The sequence below is a fragment of the Streptopelia decaocto genome (genome assembly GCF_964273445.1).
Source record: "Streptopelia decaocto genome assembly, chromosome: 3".
In the NCBI taxonomy this organism is placed as follows: Eukaryota; Metazoa; Chordata; class Aves; order Columbiformes; family Columbidae; genus Streptopelia; species Streptopelia decaocto.
In genome coordinates, this window is record NC_138656.1 from 30,760,547 (window position 1) to 30,783,464 (window position 22,918).

The 22,918-nt window shown below is 40.1% G+C and overlaps 2 protein-coding genes across 5 annotated transcripts in view; one reads left to right on the top strand and one right to left on the bottom strand.

Annotated features, from left to right (window-relative positions):
- Positions 1-2,125, bottom strand: part of BABAM2 (BRISC and BRCA1 A complex member 2) — a 172,515-nt gene extending 170,390 nt beyond the window's left edge. Inside the window, exon 1 of one of the 2 annotated variants that reach the window (XM_082048307.1) lies at positions 1,980-2,125. The gene's annotated coding sequence lies outside the window, so the exon portion shown is untranslated. Of the gene's footprint in view, positions 1-1,427; positions 1,532-1,979 lie in introns of those variants that run through there. The other variant, XM_082048308.1, reaches the window with a different exon arrangement.
- A 173-nt stretch (positions 2,126-2,298) lies between these two features.
- The window catches only part of RBKS (ribokinase), a 79,138-nt gene continuing 58,518 nt past the window's right edge, over positions 2,299-22,918 (top strand). Inside the window, exons 1-3 of one of the 3 annotated variants that reach the window (XM_082048311.1) lie at positions 2,395-2,483; positions 16,181-16,273; positions 20,398-20,530. In XM_082048311.1, the coding sequence (XP_081904437.1) occupies positions 16,218-16,273; positions 20,398-20,530 (189 nt within the window). In that variant the 5' untranslated portion in view covers positions 2,395-2,483; positions 16,181-16,217. Of the gene's footprint in view, positions 2,484-16,180; positions 16,274-20,397; positions 20,531-22,918 lie in introns of those variants that run through there. The other 2 variants (XM_082048310.1, XM_082048309.1) reach the window with 2 other exon arrangements.

Here is a 22,918-nt window from a genome sequence, read left to right on the forward strand (position 1 = left end):
AGCTATTCTGAATGTATCAGAATAAAGCAAAGGCCAGGCACTGTAAGGCAAACAAAAAGACTAATAAAGACTTCCCCAAAACAGTAATTATCTTCAATACACTGATTCTTCCATTTTATGGCAGCTAAGGAAGCTGAAGATTAAATATCCATGTCCTAATATATAACACATTCTCTTATATGATTTCCCGTAACTGACAATGGGCAACAACTGAAGTTTTCTTAGCGAACACCTGTGACGGTTTAAGATGCCACTGCCTGTTTGTTACTTTTCTACCAAAAATTACTGCCTACTCACCTTCATTCTTCACCAGAGCAACTGAGAGAACACAAGCCCATACCTGACCTATTACAATGCAAAGTCCAATGGCTTAGCTTGCAGCTAATAAAAATGAGTTTAAACTTAAATTATACTTTGCACAAGATTGGCTAAAACAGGGCACACAGTTCAGTCTGCCATCTTTAATTTCAAGCAGAGGGCTAGCTGAACTGATGGAGGGTAAGAACTTCTTAAACCACAAAAAACATGCTGAAAAACAAGTTATATTTCTAGCAATCCCGAGGGTATCCACAGAGATCTCAGAATTTATTCCAATGATGACACATTTTAAGGGGACTGCAAATGTTACAAGGGTAGAACTGAGACATAAGATACATGTGGTGATCAAAGCTGAACAGATGCACCTTCCAAAATTAACTACAGGATGAGATTCCTTATGTTTTTGTTAATAAAATATGGACATATTGTCGAAACACAATGTAAATGACTCCTAGGCATTTTTCTTGGTGTAATTGTATCATTTCTTTAAGACCCACAATACCTTCTACATAAGAAGCCAGACACACAATACTTAAAGGGTCACTATCAATTAAACACACCAATTTATTTTGTAAACAAAGCTCTTTACAAACTACAACAAAACTAGTGCCATTTTAGTAAGTTTCAGTTGTCATATACACAGTTCTTTTTCCCCACCTTAATTTTCCCACAGTACTGGAAACAGAACACAAACAAACTCAAGGGAATTAACAAAAACAAAACTCACTAGACCGTTTCCCTCCCAAACCAAAACATTTGAAAGAAGTAAACAAACTAATGGTTGAATCCTTTTATATTTTAGATATCGTTCAGACAAAGGTAACATATGCTTCATAGCCTTCATGGTAACCATAAAATCCCAGGCACCGCTTTGAGCACTAGTGTTCGGACCTGTGGTACTCTGCTCCCCCAACACCGCGAATGACACTATGGGCACGGAGTGAACCTCTAAGAAGGTAAATATTGTGATAGAGGCTTTGAAGTGTGAGGGAAACTTTCCCGCCTAACCCTCTCGGGCGGGCTGTCGGCAATTTAGTTTTGTGGCTTTTACTTTGAGGGCCGCTGTAAGGGGGGTCTGGCTATGGGGAGAAGTGGGGACCCACACCCACCTCCTGCTACCGTGCCCAACCGCACCCCCACCTGCCCGCCCGCAACACGACCGGTAACGTGCACCAGCGGAGCGCCGGGTGAAGCCCCCAGCTCCCCGGGCCGGTCCCGGCTCCCCCCGAGCCGGGCCCCGTTGGTCGGGTCGCCGCCCGCCCCTCGTGAGGCTCGCTGGGCCACGTGCCGGCGCGCGGAGCGGGGCCGCCAGCCCAGGCGCTGCGGGCTGTGCTGAGCTGAGCTGAGCTGAGCTGTGCGGAGCCGCCCCGGCGGCGGCGCCCGGGAGCGGGCCAGGCCACCGCCGGGCGGTGCTAAGGCCGGCCGTCGCCCTGGGCCGCACCGGCCCCCGCGCCGCCTCCTGGCCAGCTCCTCCCAGGCCGGGCCCGCCGCCTTCGGCACCCCCCCGGCCACAAGAGCCTCAAGGCTGGCGGAGGGAGCAGGGGCCGATGCCGGGGCATCAGCCAGCCAGCCCGCCCGATCTGCCGCCCCCGCACCGCTCCCCCGTGGCTGGTAGGGGCGCTGCTCCCGCCCGCTCCTCCCCGTCCCGGGCCCCGCCATACCTACGGCGGCCGGAACACAGCCCCTTAGCAACGGCCGCGGCCACGCGCCAGTCCCGGCCACCCGCTCCCGCCCCACCGCGCGGCGTGCGCGCCTCCGCTCCCCGGGACGGAGGGGGTCTTCACCGGCCTCGATATTGGCGGCCGCCGCAGTGCCTGGGCAGACGGTCTCGCCGCGCAGGCGTGGGGCGGCGGTTTCTTCGCGACCGGAGCGGGGCGTGGGACAGGGCGAGGAGGGGAGAGGGCGGCCTTGCCAGCAGGCGTTCGCCAAGGGCAGCCCTCCCGGCCGAAGGCCCCTGCGGGCCATTCGTCGCCACCTCCCCCGCCCGTCGCCCCTGGCAACGGGCGAAGCCGCTGGGGCGGCGGGGCCTGGCGCGGAGACCGAGTCCAGGGTCCAAGGCCCGGGCAGCGGCTTGGCCGGGCAGCCGGGTCTGCGGCTGCCGCTTCCCCTGGCGCCATGGCCGCTGAGGTGGTGGTTGTAGGATCCTGTATGACCGACTTGGTCAGGTTAGTACCGGGAGTACTCCCGCAGACCCCTGGACGGAGAAGCCCCGAGGTCAGGGGAGCGCAGGGCGTCACGCTGCCGGGGGCACAGCAGCGGCTCTCTGTGCCTCCCAAGGGCAGGCCGGGCCGGGTACACCCCACCCCTCCTGCCCTGGGCCGAGAACAGAGAGTGTCACGTCTCCCTCCAGGCCGGGGCAGGAGAAGTGGGGCCGGCGCCAGGGTTGGCGGCGCAGAGCTCCGGGCAGAGGGAAGGGAGGCGAGGAGCCGAGCGGGGCTGGCTGCGGCACGGCAGCGGCGGAGCTGCCGCTGGGGGCGGCCGGGCCCGGGTGATGTCAGCCCTGCACAAAACACTTCGAGAGGAGCCTGTGGGAACGGGGAGAAGTTAGGACGTGTTGTCTGCTGGAGCTTTGATCAGCTGTCTGTGACTGCGGGGAGAAGAGAGGCCCGGGTTTGTGTTTTCAGCTGTGCTGGGTGTCTCGGCCTTAGCCTTGCCAGAAATGCAGCGTTTCATAGTGACCTGCATGGGAAATCGTGAACTCTGATACTCTTGATCAGCAGTTTAAAATTATTTTATGAACATAAATAAAGGTGGTCAATTGTAACACGTGTTCAGTTCAAAGCACTTGTCTACCCTAGAAAAGCGAGAAAGAAGGCTTAATATTGCAAAAAAACACTGAATTTAACTTCATTAAAAACTAGGTTATAAGTTGCTTACTTGCAGACAATATTTTACGTGACTCTTTGAAACCAGAGGGAAAGAGAAGGCCTCCCAAGCTATTCATATCCAAACAGATCAAGAAGTGGAAACAGGAAACCCTCAAAAAATTAGTACCTCAGTACCCAAAAGCTGATTTTTAAATCATTAAATTGTTTTTTAAATGAATGTTTTAATACCTGTTTATTTATTTAGCTTTTAGAATTAGGTGCTTGGGTCTCACTGTCTTCTTTTTTTTTTTTTTTTTGCACATAGGTAAGGTTTGGAAACTTCTTTTAAAAATTGAAGTACAGGAGTTCATGAAAGCTCTTGTTTCCAGCAGCCCATGTTTTATAGTGAATACCAAATATCAGAAGAATTCAAGCAAAATTGCAAGAGTTGGCGATGATGCAAATGCTAACCTAAACTGGCTGACCTTGTCAGCCCCAGTAAACTTGTAAATCGGTCTTTGATTTGCACTATTTTATACACATCTGTTTTTAAACTTTATATGCAGACTTGGTTAAAATAGGATTTAAAACTGTATGTATCTGGACTTCATCAGTTTGTCCTGCTGGGAATTCTGCAGTGAAAAAGCAATTCCTCAGTCTGAATCAGCAGACAATTATATCAAAGCCTGTAGGTCAATAAAGTGTAGAATAAATGATTAGAAGAATATGCTGAGGAGTAAGTACAGTTTAGGCATAGACGTGTTGCAGAAATTATGAAAACCCTTAACTAATCATAGAACCTGTGTCAGAAAGATTTAATGCTTTATGTAATCTGCAGAACACCGTGGCAGCTTTCCAAGAAGAATAGTTGTCTTGTAAGTCAGAGTAAGATCTTGTAGAACTGATCTTGACGTTATGTGTGAACAAGCTATCAGATGCTTGTGACGTTATACTGAAATATAAAACATAGTGCTCTAACCTCCAGACATTCATTTTTCTGTCTCTCTAAAATGTAGGGGAAAAAATCATCAAGAAGTTGTCTGCCAGTTTAAGCATTGCTGACAGCTGCAGCTTTGGGCTTTTTCTTGACACTTAAACAAACAAACACAAAAGAAAACTCTAATTTTTTTGGCTGCAAGTGTGATATGATAGAAATACAGTCATTTATTCAGAGCCATATTAACTAGCTGTGCTGTAACCAGAGATTAAACGATGTGTTGTAGCCATAGATGCTGTTACACCTAGATTAAGCGGTTGAAGAAAAGCCATTTCACTTTTCAGGCAGCTGAGAGAGTTTCTTAAATTGTACAAATGCTGTCACAAGGATGTATCTGACTCACCATTATTAGCCTCTACTTTAAGGATCAGTGAGAGGCTTTTTATTAATGATAAGCTAATTTGCTTCGACTGAAAAAGGGCAGCCTCATTCTCTCTGTTACTAGCACAGGACTTCAGGCACTTACTAAAACAAGGAAAAGCGTGTGTTTAAATTTAGCTGGCAAGAGTTTAATCCGACCGAAATCTCTATGTAGTCCCCATGTAGACATAGTTTAAAGATATCCTGTGTTGCAAAAATCCTGGTAAAATTAATGTACTCTGCTGTAGGCTGGGATGTGCCTAGGTGGAGAGCAAAGCTATGAAACAGGGAACAATAAGCAAGCTTTATTACATGTGGTAAAAACTACCAGATTAGGATTAGGATTGATGCCAGGAGGGTGTCTCTTGACTGTCTTTATATCTGGGATTTAGAGGGGGCTGTATATTCTAGGCTTAAAGCTAGGGTTCATTTCAGCAGCGATGAAAGAGCATCAGGTTTTTGCAAGTTTGTCATTTATGATGCTGTTTCAGTTTGTGAAAGACGTGGACAGCAGTGACAGCGTTAAATGCCTGTCTATCACCTGTTTGGAGGAGGCTGAATAAACTAAATTAGCAGAGTCACGCAAAGGCTGTCAGACACATTTTTGGACTGGTTGTGTTTGATAGGCATATTCACCACTCAAGACTACAGCCTATCTCCCCTAGAAGATAATCATATTGATTGAGACTCTGCCAGAGCTAGACAATGCTATGTTTTAACTCAGACTGATAAAATACCATGTTGGCCCTTCAGAATACAATCTTGACCCTCTGTTGGGAAGGCTAGAAGCTCAGAGTAGCAGACATTAAATGGTAAATACTCCCAGGTCTGTAGAGGCAAGGTACCGAAAATCAGAAAGATAAGCTTCAGGCTACCATCGGACATATGGTAGCCAGATTCACCACTAAAAGAAAAGTTAACACATAATGTTTTTACTCATTACAGTAAACTAATGATTTAAAGAAGCGTAACCCCTGTGTGAAATGGAAATGTACAGTCTGAAATTTTCTGTGTCTTACGTAATGACCGAGAAGGAAAAGGACAGCGTCCTTCTGTTGAAGACAGTATTCAGATGTAATTTTGAGAAATAATCAAATTCAGAAGAAAGGGTAGTTTGCCTTAAAATTCTTTTAAAGGGAAGGGGCCCAGTGGTTTGCTTTTAAAAGGCTGTTCTCATTGGAAATTCTTTTCTCATTGTCCTGTAGCGCTGCAGTGGCAGAATGTGGGTTTTCTAAAGTGAATTTAGTATAATCAAAACAATCTCACGTACATACATGCAGTAAACCACACTCTTTTGGCTTAATAGGACGAGGAACAAAACATATTTGTGGTCACAATCAACACTTCACTGGCAATACTAGTAGAAAACAAAACCAACATTATTCTATATGATCTATATATCAAACCAGACGGGTACCATCTCTGGTATTATTTAAATAGTTTCTATTCTGATTCATATTTGTAGACTGGTCGTGACATTGCCATTTTAATTCATATTAAATCAGGACAAGACTAAACATATAAACCAATGAGAGTTCAGACACACTAAAACAATTAGATAAACAGGAGAAACTTTGGCATGGCAATTGAAAACAGCAGAAGCAAAGAAAAAAATGTAAGATGGAAAAACAGTCTTTGGATAGTCACAACAGCAACAGTTTTTCACTCAAGAGAATAAGACCACAGTCCAAATACTAGAAAACTGTGTTTGTTAGGATGTCCAAAATTTGCAGTCTTTGTGTTCTGTGGACCTCTTTCCTTCCCTCAGGTTGCTTAATTTTCTGTAGGGAGTAGAACTGAAAGTTCTGCTTCCAGTCCTCTGTTGTAATAACCATAGTTAATAGTTATTACACGTAGTAAAACGATTGACTGAAAGCATTCAGCCAGAGAAGAAAGACATGGCAGAGAAAGCACTGAGCTACAAAGTACTGTGTTGCCAGAGCAGACTGGACAGTGGTGACAAACGCACATCTGGAATTAACATCCCAGAGTAGTCTGATGGATACATCAAATCACGTTAATGAACTAAGCACAATCTCTGCTTTTGCAAAATGCCAAAGGTATCTCAATTGGTGAGATTCTACATCTTCCTCTGACATCTCTAGTGGTGGTTATTGTCAGCTGAAGTGCTGAAGTAAATGGCTCATTGGCTTATTGGAAACGTCCACGATCCGAAGCTATCTCTGTACTTTCTTTTTTAAGGTGCAATATTTGGGATAATAATTTCAGACTTTTTTTTTGGTGGGAGTATGGAAAGGAATTTTCTTATTTTCATTTGAGTGAGCAGGGAAAGGCTCACATGTGACTTCATTTTCTTCTTTGCTTTGTTTGCAGGTCTTTCACGTGTTCTCTTTTCCACCATTTCTTACGCATGCACAGTGACCAAGATTTAATGTTCTTCCTTGCTTTAATGTTTTTTTGTGCTCTTCAGCTTCTCCTAGCAGCAAAGTGTTCTAGAATCCTTCAAATCCATTTCATTTGTGTTTTTGTTTTTATCTGTAATGCTTCCCCTGCAGCAGCCACTCCTCATTCTAGTCAATCTGCCATTGCCAGCAGCATGGGAAAGCACAACTGTGAAGGAATACAAGCTTAGTCCAGTTGAGGAAATTAATCTTTTGGATCCAGAGAAAGGCAGCAAGGCATGAGAGAATGTGTCATCTGTGAATTGTTTAGTTTATGTAATAGTGAAAAATCTGGGCTTGATTTCAGAGCCTGTACTATTCCCTTGTCTTCTCTGACCTAGCAAAGTTTGGGTGTATATTAAACATGAGATGCACAGGCCTGGTGTTTTGTTGTTCTGCCCTGCTTTTAAAGGACCTAAATGTGGTTTAGAGAAACACCCCTTTACCTTCTCTTACCTGGCAGGAAAAAAGCTGTATCTTGGGGGCCCAAAATGGCAAATGGAATAAAAATCAAGTTGATGAAATCCTTAGTAATGGAATTCAGTAAGAAAATTGTGTTCTGTTTATATACAGCTTTTGAATATCTGGAGTGGTCCAGACACTGTTCATCTGATGTGGGGCATGATCCAAGCTCATTCATGTAAAAAGAAGCTTTCCACTGCTGTAAACTGTCATTAAATTGCCATTCCTCCCCAAAATCTGAGTGATCAGTTTATTTTAGGATGAGACACAGTTTAATGTTTTTGTGGGTTAAAAGTATTTGGTGTTCTACTCCAGGCCTGAAAAGCATCCAACAAAGTTCTTCTAATAAAAAATGACAAAATATTGAAAAGGGAAAAAGGAGGGAAAATGTCTGGTTGAGTGTTTCTCGAATAACTAGGGCAAGGCCACCAATGACTTTTTTAACCCATTACAAGAGCTGCATTTGCAACCAAGGTTATGAACCCCAAGTGAGAGACAGTGCCCCATTGATCCCAGCTGGCACTTGCTGAAAGAAACTCTTGTTTGTGTGACAGAGGATGCTGTGGGTCCTCTCTGAAAAGGACTGGTGGTGCTAGAACACCTGCTCAACACTTGTCTTTGGCTCCTATCCATGAAAACTTTTTTTTTCCCCCTCCTTAATAAATGGAAATGGGGAAATTTAAAAGGTCTTGGGAAATACAAATGTGAAACTGCTCACACAGTGTCTTTTAACTTTAGTGCAACTAAAGTGTTGCTTTCGAGATTCTATTCAATTTAAACCTCCCTACCCTTTCATTTGGTGTCTTCTTTTTGTGTCCTAAGCTACTGTGTACTGTAATTGGGCACTGTCTTTCCTTCCAGAAGCAGTTACATTTCAGCAATAACTAATATGACTCTTGTTTTTCAGACTTGTTTATCTAGTTCAGTTTTAATAGTATGTATTTAGTAGTGCTTTTGAGCTAAAGAATAGCCCTTGTGGTACTACAGTCAGGCCTGGACAACACAAATGCTGTACCTGAAGTAATTTTTTTGGCTTCCCAGTAACCAAGAGGTAGCACTACTTGTCCTGCTATGCATTTGGAAAACATTTTGAAGTTGGAGGAAGGGAAGAAAGGCAGTTTGCTTTGTAAAAAGATAGGTTGAGATAAAAGGGAGGGAAACCACAATCCTAACAGTGACAGCTCCCCAGCTCTCCAGAGCCCTCCTGTTTCTCTGCTTCTCTTTCTGCCAGCTCTGCATGCCTGCTTGCTTTCTGCAGTTTCCTTACATGGCTGCATGGCAAGGCTCAGGGAAGAGCTCTGGCTTAGTCCTGCTATCTTCTCCCAGCACTAGCATTTTGGAAGGTACAGCACCCAGTAAGTCCTCCATTGCCTCCTCCTTCCCATGAATGAGTTTCCCAGCTGTCTCCTTCTGTTCCTACCAGCTGCAGTGTCTGGTCTGTTTAAGTTTGTAAATTGCTTTGAGATCCTTCAAGATGAAAGGTTCTACTTAAGTGAGATCATTATCGCCTTCTACATTTCTCCACTCCCTGTTCTCATCTCAACTTGGGGTCCCACACAGGACTCAGCATTCCCAGCTCGCAGCCACGCAAAGCTTACACACAAATTTCAGCTTCCCATCCTTCAGTTGTTTGACGCCTCTCAGAGTACTTCAGAGCTGAAGGTTAAATATATGTATTTTCCTGAGCCAATGCCAAAACACTTAGCACTTGCCACACTGAGATCGTACTTCTGCATTTGTGTCTGACTTCATGTTATTTTGTGTGCTTCAAGAGACTGTATAGTTCTCTTCCTCCCACTTCTGAAGTACTTACTCATTCTAGGAAGCATTCCAGCTACGATGTTGTTCTGTGATCCTACACTATATTCTTGTAGCCATACTTTGTTCAGGTTCTTGTGGTTTAACTGTAAGCCTGTCAGGGCAGGGATTTCACTCCCGTCTGGTGTAGTGAAGTTACAGAATGGAACCCTGACAGGAGCTCAGAGGGTTTCCTCTGTTCAAGGACTCAGAGGCAGTAATACGGTGTTTGGACAGGAGAACCCCTCTTCTGTTCAGCTGCATGTCTAGATGTAGCCTTCATCTTCCATATTTGACTGACTAGTAAAAGAGTTTATTCATCGTATAGTATCTATGTGTGTTTATTCCCAATGTCATTCACATTCCAATGAAATTTCCCTCTTTCCTATGCAAGTGAGGTCATCTTAAACCTGTGTTTATGATACTGCAGTCATTTCCATGGCAGTAGACTATGATATCATCAGTGGAGGATTATGCCTTTCCTATGTATGTTGGCAATTAAAAATTATGGTTTGTGAGATAAAACTAGTGTTTACCAAGTTTTTAGGTTTAGTCCATATGAGGCAGGGAAACTATTGCTTAATTCTCTAGAGAGTTCACTTAGGTAATGGAGCAAATGAATCCAGAAGCATTTTGATCCTAGCAGGTGATAAGTTTTTGGGGGTATATTTTCCTAATGAGAGAAGAAAATCAGCTACTCCATCTTGTGTTTTCTCGCCTGGCAAAGAACACTTGTCTGAAACACCCTAGTACTCCTTATTGGTTTGTTATTCAAAGGTACTTAAATGCTTGACTTAAAGTAGCACAATTTTCTACTCTCATTAGACTGGCATTTTTCCCCTTTGGAGGTCAGTAAGCTATTATACACTGCCCACAAAAGTAAAACAATGTGCTTATCAGTCTTTTAATCTTTTTAATGGGTGCTCTATTTGCCAGCTATCAGTAGCTGAATCTCTTTGTTGAACCTTCCTAAGTATGTACATGCTTTCTCATGGGTTGGTGACAGCAGAGGTCAGAGTTATTGTATGTCAGTTTTGCAGACTGAGATTACTGATGTAAAGCTTATTTACCAATTCTCCAATATCAATGTCAGGAGTAAGGGTTTTGTGTTCATTTCTGCTGCAGAAAGGTGTCATTTTATCTCAGCAGTGCACTATAGCATATGGCCATTGCTTCACATTGTAACATCCCACTTTACAGATGGCACAACTGTTGCCTTTTGCTTTCTCTTGAATTCTTAGATATCTGTGCAGTTTCAAATAAATAGCAGGCAAAAGTAATACACTGGGCATTGGCATTGTCAGTACTTCAGGGTATTCCTTGGGCTTCTGCTGTATCCCAATGATACAGATTGAATATTATGCTGTGTTATGAATATATGTATTATTTTTGCCTCAGTGAATACTCTTTTACCAGATAACTCCCACAATTTGTTATTGTTTTGGTTAATGTCCCTGCTATTATTGGAAATTATTTTTTAATATTTAAAATAGCTCTTGCATTTTCAGTCTGGAGGTGTTTGCCATACAAGATTCACTACAGTCAAAGTGGAAATTGTCTAAAGGAACTCCTCTGAAAATATTTGTCAGAATAAGCAGTTGTTAGGCACCATATTTCAACACCCAACACTGAGAATATTGTATTTTCTCCCCCTTTATGAGCCACAGAATTGTACGATTAATAGTTTTGTTCTGTCTTGTTAATTGATTACTTGTTGGCTGTGCTGTTAATGGAAATAACCATTTTCCTAGATGCATTTCTAAACATAAATATCTTTGGGTGAATTTTAGTACTCGTGACAGTGAAAAGCTGCTGGCACAAATCAAAAGCTGTAATAAAAATCGTACAGGGTTGACGGTAAGAAATTTGTGTAAAAACACTCTGGGCAGGCATATGTATGATGCTGCCTCTAGGAGCTGTCTGAGCTGTTCTTTCCGTAGGAGCTTACCAGTAAGGTTTTGTTTGCTTGTTTTATATGGCCCCGGTTGTTAGCCCCTATATCAAGCTGTGGTAAATTATTTGATGCTGACATCTCTGGTTCCTTTCAGGCTTAGTATCATATACCTGGAGCCTGAAGAAAATACAGTGTGATTTTTCACTAGTATATTGCCTAAGTAGGTGCAGCTTTATAGAACACGTTGATCTTTGTGACAACTAATTATAAAATAAGAAGGTGGTAATGTTCCTGAATATGTCAGTTGTGTGCTCTCTTCTGGGTTTTATTATTTCTTCTTTCCATTTGTGACTTTAGTCAATTTTTTCTATTTTTTTCCTGTACTAGATCAATAGCGTGTCATTCCAGAACCATCTATGATTACCTCACTTGCCTTCACCTCTTCTTGTTGCCTTTCTACACTATGTTCTTAGAGTGCACTTCTTTTCTGTGTTGCTCTTTTCCTGACTCTCATCTTTCAAAAACTAACTTTTGGTTCCAAAGAATCATAACTCCCTGTAGCTAATTTATGCCATCCATCGTTTGCTATACTTCCTATCCTCTCTCAAATCCCTGTTTATACAAAATGCATAAACCTTGACAGTATAAACAGAAAAACTAAAAAGACATGTTGGTCAGAGCTGAAAATAAAGGATGGGAAGGAACAGGAAAGGCAGATCAAGTTCAGTACTCACGTGGAGAGACAGGCATTTTCCATGTTTTCAGCTGTAATGAGAATGTGAATATGCCTTACTTCTAATTGTCTGATCCCGGTAGTATTATTCATTGTGAATACCCTGTTAGTATTGTTCAATCTTTTAATAAGTTGGGGTTTTTTTTGTTTTGTTTTGTTTTCCCTAGAAAGAACAAAGTATAAAAGAAAAGAGACCTGTTGGAAAAAGCAGTTGGTGGTTTTGCTGGAGGTCATAGCACTCCAAATAGAGGCGGGAAAAATGAGCAGATTTTTCTTCAGTTTTTATTCCCTGTTGATCATAAAATGCTGAGCATTAATGAAGACACAGGAGTTGTGCATTGACAGGCATCATAAGTCAGGGTTATACGCAATTACAACTTTCTGATACTTAGGGATCTACCTTTCCCAAGAGAGCTTAAATTGTGAAAAATGTAAAGGTCCTTACCTAGAGGAGATTCCTGCCTGTCATGGTAGAGTTAACCTTGGCCAGCAAAGCCCTAGCACCCCCCACACCCTGCATGTTCTCATCTTTGCCCCCCAAGCCTTCATGTTATTGTAACCCAAGATTTCAGTAGATGCCTTTATGGTTAGATTGAACTTCAGATAAAGCCTTTTTTTTTCTTTTTTAAATCAGCAAATCAAGGGTAATGTAGTTGCAAAGTAAAAACTTGTCTCATGAAGGCACTGCATATTTAGCCTTGAAGTGGTCAGGCAGTTTTACTGGATGATGGTTCCAAGTCCCTTCCAACTGAACTATTCTATTCTATTCTATTCTATTCTATTCTATTCTATTCTATTCTATTCTATTCTATTCTATTCTATTCTATTCTATTCTGTTCTGTTCTGTTCTGTTCTGTTCTGTTCTGTTCTGTTCTGTGCCGTGCCGTGCCGTGCCGTGCCGTGCCGTGCCGTGCCGTGCCATTATCTTCTCATATTAAGTTTAAATACATTGATTATCTTCATTATCTATGATACATTAGGAGGTATGTGCAAACTAAGTTTTGCTTTGATTATACTTTTCGTTTGTGACCCATATGGATTCTGTAGGAAGCACTGTACTTACAAACTTGATGAAAACATTCTTGTCAGAATTATTGTCCTGGATATGAGCTTTTCAAGCAACATCTTATTGAAGAAAATTATTAATATTTTGACTGCACTGTACTTCATCTTTATGAGTATGTAGTGAGAACACATCTATGATGTGTTACCATAGTTTATAAAGCATAATATGCTTGTGTGTAAAATGCCAGTACTAAAGGGCTTGGGGGGGATTTCTTTTTCATTTTTTACCTGGAAAAGTCTGATGACACCATTTGTCAGGAGATCAGTAGGTACCCTATTTTCTGCATGATAGGAGAGCAGAAGCACAGATTACTTTGTTGATTTACTGGTATATGAAAAATCGTGATGACAAGAACAAGGACCCTATAGCCTATCCACTCAACCATATTATTTCCACTCTGTTCATTGTTTTTTGACAAATCCTTTCTTTAAGAGGTAAAGATTAATGTTCATATATGTCTTGTGTATCTTAATCTGTCCTTGGGCATGTGAAGATCACTCTTTGCTTGGGTTGCCAAGGTTGTTTAATTTTGTGTTGATTTTTCTGCTTTATCTCTGCTACTTCGTCATGATATAATGTTCTGTTTGGCATAGGAACTGTAGCCAACCTTCTTCGATCCTGGGTGAGCACAGCATGTTTCAGAGACAGTCTTTTCCAACATTGTCATCAGATTGCCTTGAAAATAGTTATGTAACTGCAGTTCCAAAAATAATGTAATTGAGAGACATCAATGAAGAACAACGTGGGAGGCAAAAAAAGTTAGAGAGTAGTAATTTTGAAAATTTTCACAATCTTTACTAAATACAAAACAGATGTTTGGTAAGAATGATGGGGTGTTTGCTGAGACTTGAGTATTTGAAGATAAATTCATATTTGTTTGGGGCTTTTTAATCTGTTTAGAGCCTCAAAGTCAGAATTAAACATTCCACACATTATGAATTCATGAATGTTGTGCCTACCTTTTCCCAAAATTTAACTGCTAGCGATGTGAGGAAATGTTATAGGTTCATTGTTCCATGAGAAGGCTTCTTACTTTTGGCAATTAGTTGAATAAATTGTTTCTTTGTGTTGCAGGTTTCATACTCCTAACATAATTTAGGAATTTTGATCTCTTGGTGATATTGTCATTTCACTGCAGTGCAGTACAATGCACTACTGTAAATACTCCGGGACATTCATCTGGATGCCTTCTTATTTGTTGCATCTTTTAATATCTAGGAAGATAAAATTTGTTTCTGCGTGAAGATCAACACAAATGTTTGTTGAAGTTCTTGAGGAGCTGTGGACATCTGTTCTCATTCTACATGTTACGAATTTCAGTCTTTTGAAGTCGAGATTGTGACTGCACATACAAGAAGATACCACACTTGTGACCCTCCTACCTGTAGTCAAAGCCATTCAATTTGTTTTCTCCCTTGCCAGAGACTTTTGCCAGTTAATTTGGTTCAGCTGTTTACTCATTCAGTAATGAGATCTACAAAGCAGTTTGTCTTTTAAAAAATATATATATTCGTGTTTCATAAAATACATATTTCCTCTGATGGCAGAACAGATTAAAGAGATTCCTCCTGCTCTGCACCAATTCATCATTCATCATTGTTTGTGTTATGGTGGCAAATTGTATATCATGTAAGATCGAAGACGTTTGAAAAATACACTGAATGGATGATGGGGTAAGGCTTTTACATGTCTCTCTGCCACTGTGCCAGTACTGTCCTACAAAGGGACTGCTCCTTAAACATCAATTATTTTGCCTGGTACCAGTTTGGGTAGTGTATCTGCACTTCTCATTACTGTTGGCTGGAGAGAGAACTCAGACCATCAAACATTCAAGAAATAACCAATTACTTGAATTGTCTAAAATGATAATTTTTTTTAAAGAAAAACTTGTCATTTTCAGGGATACAAGGGGAAGAAAAGAAAAATTCTGTATGATTTCTAATTGTCTCTTAACAATTTTGTCAGTCATTAAAGATCTGAAGTGTGACTAAGAACTGGATAGCTCCGTATTTAAACGAAGCTGTAGTTAACTAAATTCCTGAGGTACTCTCTCTATAAATCCTGAACATTTTCTACGTTCCAGTAAGATGTTTTAGTGGATGACTAAAAGGGAAGAAAGCATAAATGAATCAAGAACATGAGATTTTGAAAAGAATTGTGGTCTGTCTCCATGATGTGCATATTTTCCCATAGCACATGTTCAAATCTTTAAAAATTAAGCTAGACAAAGCAGTCCACGGCTAAACCAAAACATCAAGCCATATCCAAAAGAGGTCTGAGATTTTTTCACCTCAATGTTGTACTCATATTCCTAGTTAGAGGCAAGAACTATCCCCCTCCTTTGTTTTTATTCAGTTCTGAGAAAGCCCAGTAAATTGTATGTATTATACTAGACAGTGGCTAGTTACACCTACTATAATCTCACAGGGATTTTCCCCATTCTAGGGAATTCCCAGGAGGGGAGAAAGAGCCAGTTCGGTTCAGTGATTCAAAGAGAACAGAATCAAAGCTAAATTCTAGGCCTGCATATTCCTTTTTATTAAGACACTTTTACCTGCAGTATTTCTGCTACTATTTTGATACCCCTGATGATCTTCACCTTTCTTCAGGAGAAAAAATAATATCTGAATGTTTCTTTTGATACTGTGTAAATGACAGTCATCTTAGATAATGTGATGTCTAATCTAACATATAAATTCTCTTTCCCTCTGAGTTGCCTGATGAGAATATTCTTTTATTTTTTCTTCTTTTTTTTGAGAAAAATGTTTATGTTCTTTTCTATTTTCCTTTCTCATGCACATGTCATTACTCAGAAGCATACTGACATTTTATGCTTTACTTCAGTATGTCTGATGAGCTAAGTATACTCTACTACTTAATTAAACCTTACGTGCACAGCATTCAGTGTTTTCAACATACAAAGTCATCTTAAATGAAAGTCTCAGCATTGTTCTTAGGGCAGAGACACTCCTGCTCCTCCCCTCACTCCCCTTCTCAGTCCTGCAGGTTCTGGCCCACCCTGGCTGCTCCACAGCGAGTTGGAGCAATTTGCTGATCTAAATTAAAGTAATCCTTGGAACAAAATTAGTTTGAATTAAAAAGCTCCATGAGCAATAAAAGTGATGGAAAAGAAAGAGCAGGAAAATGCTGCTGAGGAGAGGGCATGGGTTTACATCAGCTTAAGCTAACGGTGACCATATACCTTTATAATACTTTCATGTGTTGAAGACAATGAACAGACACTGGTTTGGTGTCAAGAATCTGAAGAAAAGCATGATTAATTTTAGGATTAATTGATGCAAATGCCACTAATATACATCTCTCCCTTTCCCCTCCTTCTTCAGACTTTCTATCTCTGAATATGATCTAGTAACTGCTTAGATGGGAACTTTTTCAAGAAAACCCAGAATACCAGGGAAAGGGACATTAATGACTCAGTAAGTTGCACTTTCACCTCTGATTCAGTGCTTCAACACAGTAGTAAAGGGTTCTGTTCTGTTTTTAATGCCATCCTTCCGAAGGGATGTCTGTCTAAAAATACAAATGCTAATCAGCTCTAGCTTTTAAGGGAACTTGTGGCACACACTTACTGGAAGAGAGGGTTCAAGTTACTCCAATGGTGAAATCCTTATGTGTGTACTTTTATTCATCCCAAACCTCTGAAAGTGAGTGTAAGATTGTTTATTTCCCGTGGACAAATGTAAGCAGCACTGCTGTGCACTTTACATTTAAATATTGTTTTGTAAAATCTCAGCTGAAATTCTGAGTGATTATATTCCTTTTTGTTTAAAGTCCAAAGTATTTCAGGATGCTTCAGTCTGAACTTTTCCTTATGAATATTATTCAGTAGTATGAAGCACAATTTTCAAAACACTATATAATAATATTATTTCCCATCTAACAATTTTGTGGGGATTTTCAAGTTTAGTTTCTGGTTGTTTATAAGACACGAGAGCTCGATATACTTTGTACCATTTATCCTCTCAAAGCTGAGCAGAATTGGTCACATAAGCCAAGAGTAGCCTGTTGGATAGCAACTTAAATTAGGTTTTTCAGGTTAGTGTTTTCAAATTACGTCAAAGTTGTAAATGGCTTTTTGTAAAACACTTTATGTAACATTTCTGAAAGCCTGTGTGACAGTTTTTCTGATTAACTTATTTAGCCTAGTTTCGGAGTAACATTAGCTGTTTCATCACTTTTAGGCTATTTTGAGTATTCTTTGTGGTACCATCAGTAAGCCAAGAATTTATAGGGTTCCTTAATCACACAGATTACTCATCATTGCCTGCTCATAACAGAAGCCTGAAATGCTCATTAAAATTGTCTGATTTGAATCAAAAGTTAGTATAGTTGCAGAATTAAATGACAAGAGAATAGCAAAAAAAAAAAAAATTTGAATATCTGTTTCAGTGGAAGTGAAACCTCCAGGCTTATATATATAGATCTGTACTCTTAACTTGTTTAATATGTAAAATAAAAATAGGCTTCTGGAGTGGCAAATTGGTCTGAAAGGATTGACGCTCCTGCCTGAAATGTAATAAGGTGGGGTTTGTGTTTACAGTGAGCTACAGGAGCTTATTGCATGTTCTTGCCTAGTCTGTTAGCCTATTTTTAAAATTCACTAATTATAAATCACTGTTCCAACTTGATCCTTTGCCCTGTACCTTTCCACCAAAACAATAAGAAAGGTCGTTTCCACATCTTCAACAAGCTGTTTGATTCCCACAGGCAGTTGTTGTGCCATGCTGCTTGGAACAGTGAGACCCAGATTCCCATCTCAGCAAGCCTGTTTTTTCACCAGTGCAATTACTGATGCTTCCATTGGAGTTGCATGTTGATGCCAACATAACCGAGAGAAGAATCAAGTCGTGGTCTGGTCATTGTTAAAACAAGAATGTGTATCGTTGGGCGTATTTCTTGAAAATGCATATGAACTCAGAGCAGTGCTATTAGCAAATGTCTGCTGGGATGTTGCAATTGTTAATCTTTGTCTAAAAATATATTTGCTTTTTTGGGGAAACATATTCTATTTACAATAAGCTATAATCACTGAAAAACACCCTGAGGAAGGAAAATGAATTGAGACTTGATACCATTTTCATACTGCAGAATTTAAATAAGACAGTGTGAGCTAGTGGATTGAGCTGGTCTCTATTTTTGGTTTTGCCACTGGCTTCTTGGCTGACCCAAGGCACAAAAAGGCAAAAAGAGTTGCCTAAGTTTCACACCCACAAAAGAGGAATAATGACATCGTTCTACTTTTTAGCATGTAGTGAGATCTGTGGATGAAGGAAATTATACAAGGGCTGCAACTACTATTTCTTACCAAGGCTGAGTGACACAACTATTCTTTACTGAATGGCACATAATTTTAGAAGTGTGAGTGCAGTACCATGGCACTGGCTGAATAGCAGCTTCCTCAGCTGAGTTTTGTGGCCTTCATTCTCTGGTCCACAACCATCACTACTTTGGCTTCCAGTGTTGAAAATAGCAATAAATTATAGATGTTACCATTAATAAACATTATTTATCTACACTCACTACACCTTGTTCCCTGAAATCTTACAGTTACTCATTGTTGTAAACAACCTACCAGATGCTGCTATGGGCAAACAGTTTTAACTTAGCACACCTTTCCGTATATATATATATATATATATATATATATATATATATATAAGGTACCTATAAGTATACTTCTAAAAAGCTGTTGCACTTTTGCTTGAAAGATCTTAAACATTTCCCAACAGAATGTTCCCACCTCTGCCTCTCTGGAAACAAAATGAGTGTCATTAGCTGTGTGTGTGAGCCTTCTGGTGTTTCTCTGTGGTCACTCACACAAAATAAACCTGCTGGCTGGGTACCAGACCCTCACACTAAAATATGGGGTGCTCTGTTAGCAAGCATCTCTACTTAGAGTCTGCATCTCTACCTGCATCTCTCTGGAAACCGTAACTACTGATGAAGCACAGACCTGTAGCAACTTCTTCAAAGCAAAAATCTTAATTTCTGGGAGTTCGGGACTTGTTTGGCTTCGCTAGCTTAATTTTAGGTTTTCTTGTTTTTTTTAATGATCCTAAACCTTTGGACTGATGGATGCTGGAATTGAAAATGACTAGGAAAAAAAAGTTTGTTTTTCCTGAGAATTTTCAGTAAATCTGGCTGTGGCCTGTCATGAATTCCATAAGATTTCACAAACAGCAGTATGCCCTGGAACTTGCAGCATACACTCAGAAAGTAATATACATGTATTCTTCATATCCTTTTCAAAAAGCACTCTGCAGTGGTTTGCTAGTGCAGAAGCGTGTGACCTTTTTTCTGGAGGACTGGTAGTTTTGAAGCTATAGTAAGATTTCTTGGTAAAATAATGTTATAAATTGACAAACAGAGCTGAAGTTAATCTCTTGCTTGTTGGGGCAGATTGCTCTGTGTGCTCTGAGACTCTCCTTCCCCGCTCTCCCTTTCTTTCCTGCAGACTTTAGCAAAGCTGTCGGAGCTCACTGCCATTGACTGAATAAGTTGCTAGTACCTTGTTGGAGGCCTTCCCTCCACACGTTGTGGACTTGTTCAAAGCTTAAGAGGTAGAAGGAATTCCATTTTTATTCCTTATGCTTGGAATATATGGCTTGAGGAGGCGTAAATTTTGGCAATCTGAGTGTTGTGATCGCAGCTTTGAGTTATGCATTTTAATAGAAGTGGCAAAAGTGGCAAAAGCTGGCCTTTTGCATTCAGACAGGTTATTCCACATAGTCTTGGTGGTGTCTTTTCTTCCTTTCAGCTTTTACTGGAGAGAGCAAAGCATTGGGTAGGGTTAACAAAATTACAGATTTGTTTTGTTTTTTCCAAAATGGAAATTAAACCAGAATACACTCCTGATGGGTCTTCACTTGTATTAGTGCATCTGGTTCTGGGCATTCATCCCCAGAAGGATGTAAATGTAACTGGAGTGCATTCAAGAAACAACAAAATGCTGAGAAGTTGTAAAGCTTGATTTGTAAGAGGAAAACTTAAAAAAGAAAAAAGATAAATATGTACAGTGTGCCTGAGTGACAGCAGAGGGGAGCGAGGTTTTGATAATGATCTATGATTTTGAGGGGTGTGACCACCAACAAAGTGAAAAATTACTTAGGGTGGTTCAAGAAGGTATAATTAGATGTAGTGAAATTAAATGAACAATATGTAAACTTGAGCTGAATGTTACAGTAAAACAATATGAGCAGTGAGACCTGTAGATTTATTATTTATCTGTATGGAGTTAGCACTGGGGAATCCCAGTTAGGGATCAAGTGCTTCTTTTTCTGTAGAAACGTAAAACACAAATAAAAGAAATGTGATCCCTTTCTTGAGTAGTAAACAAGAAGCTTGACTGGGTGGCATATAAGGAATAAATCTAAACTGGTGGGATATGGAGTAGAGACCCTAAAAGATCTTTTGAGTCTTTTTCAGTCTTACTGACTGGCTGGTGGACCGTTTAGGATTATAAGAATGTAACTCTTTACTTTGAAGCTGCTTGTTATTTTCAGTCACTAATGTATGTAAATATTGTTTTAAATTGGAATAGCCTTACTACACGATTGCCAAGAGCTGGTGAAACTATCCTTGGACATAAGTTTTTCATTGGTTTTGGTGGGAAAGGAGCCAACCAATGTGTCCAGTCTGCTCGACTTGGGGCCAAGACCTCGCTGATCTGCAAGGTAAGCACTGACTTGCGCTTGGATTACAGCTGAACTAAATGTTCATGCAAATTCCAGTAAACCTTGAGGTGACTTACAGAAAAGTTGTTTTGTTTTAGTCCCTTTTAATTCCCTTTTTTTTTCTTTTTTGTTATTGCAGCTATAAATTTAAGCACGGAGGAGGCTGTTTTAAGAACACTGCCAGAAACAAAGACTAGTTGGCTAGAGATCTGGCAGAAATTGCATATAAAGAAGGATTGCAAAACTTAGATTGATGTACCATGGGAAAGAGAATTAGAACGAATTTGATATGTTCAAAATTCAAGTAATCTTGATTAGCCCATCTTTTTTATGTTTCCCACTGTTACAACAATCAGGGCTTGATGACATTCAGGTGCTAGGTACTATAGTCAATCTGAAATTTACTTAGTAGGTGTTTAAAAATCAGATGCTGACAAGCCAGTAGCAAATTTGAGAAGGATTATAAAACTTTGTGCTTCAGGGGTTAAATCATTATCTCATTACTTGTGATTAGGATGAGACATTCACGTTCAAATTCTAGAACTTTTGCGTGCTTTGGGATTTTTTTGCCCACTATTCTGTAACATCTGGTATACAGCAGTTCTGAAGACTGGCTCACAGGCCATCAGGCTGATTCAGCTTGGCAGATGCTATATTTTTACAATGCTTTTCTTTTATTTTTGTCATTAAACATTATAAGTTTTGAGTTAGGTTAGGATCAAGTTTTCTCTCCCTGTAGCTGTCTATTCTGTGCTAACTATAGATGAAACTTAAACTTGGCTGGACATATTTTGTTATTTCCATAGCTGTGGAGGATGCTAGATTTCTGGATCATTGTCTGTCAGGGATTTCTTGAGAAGTACTGGAAACATCTCAAGGAAGCCTTTCTCACTGGTTTTCCAATCCAATATTTAGGCTAAAGAATTATAGCTATAAATCTAAATCACACCTAAAAGCATTTCTGTGGGTCATTATCACTAGTTGTTCTACAGTGTGTTGGTTTTTTTTTTATATTGGCAATATTTGTGCTTCTGTAATATTGTATATTTGATCATTTTTGCATTCAAGAATGATCAGATTCAAGTGCAAGATGAACTGGGAATGAATTCCCTGCTAACATTTCCTGCTAAATGTTAAAGGGGTTTTTTTCCACTGAAAGTGTGAATTTAGTTTCATTTTTTAATGGTCTAGCTTTTGCTTAGTGCATACATGTTTCTGGAAACATTTGCATTCCTAACAAAATATAGCAGTTACTATAATTTCTAATTACTTTCCAAAGCCATATTTATGTTATTTCAATGAAACCTAGTCTTCTTTCTTTCTAATGTGTATGTGTTGGAGAAAAGAAACAGCAGAGAATTACTCTAATATAGATAAGTGTTAGAATATTGTATTTGTTAATTTTAAAATCTGTATTTACTTTTTAAATTAGAAATTCACTTTATAGCCTCACAAAATAGTCTCATCTTATAGCAGTACAGTCTTACACCTGCATAGGTCAATAGTATAGTTTCTTGCTGAATAAACTAAGAAGAGTCAGTCAATAATGAACCATTACAATTTATTTATTTCTACTTTAACAACTCGTCTTAAGTATTCAGTGGTTCTTAAAGCCAGATTGCCCCTCACACACACAGTCTGTGCTCAGCACATGCTTATATTTGCATCATAATTCCAGCATTTTCAATCTAGTGCAGGTGCAACTATAGCTTCTCCAATCTGATGTTCCAGGAGTGGAATCAGTGTTAATACCAAAGGGACATTCTGCTGGAGTCTTGCATCCTCTTATGAGGACTGTAATTCAGAGGATCTTCCACAAGAATAGAAGTAGACCTCTCAGATCAGGGGACAAGGCATTTTTCATACCTCAGGGCTTTAGAACACAGAAGAGAGATGGCGACTGTCTGGTATGTGGGTTTGAGAGAGGGACTTCTAGGGTGAGTTACAGTTACGACAAGAGATGCCACAGAACGCTATGGATTTTAAAATCCAAGTACTGAGTTTGAGTAATGGAAATGCAAACAGTATTTTACTTTCTGCCTAGATGTCTCTGCAAGTGGCTACTGTTACTCTGAGTTATCAATATGTATCACAGTATCTCTCTTAAACTTCCCTCCTCAGTTTGCTCAGTACAGTAAAACAATGTATTGATGGAATAGTTGCCACTTCAAAAAGACAAGATAACTGTTCAGAGAAATGTAAGGGATTACTGTCAGGGAATTAAAGGATCTGGGCAAATAAATTAATTGCTTTTATTCATACAAGAACTCCGCTGCAGAACTGAAAAATGCACAGTGGTCTTGAGAGATTCCAAACTCCTCAAACTATTTTTTTTTTTGTTTTATTTTTGTAGTGGCTGTTACAAAAAAAACCAAACTCTTAAACCTT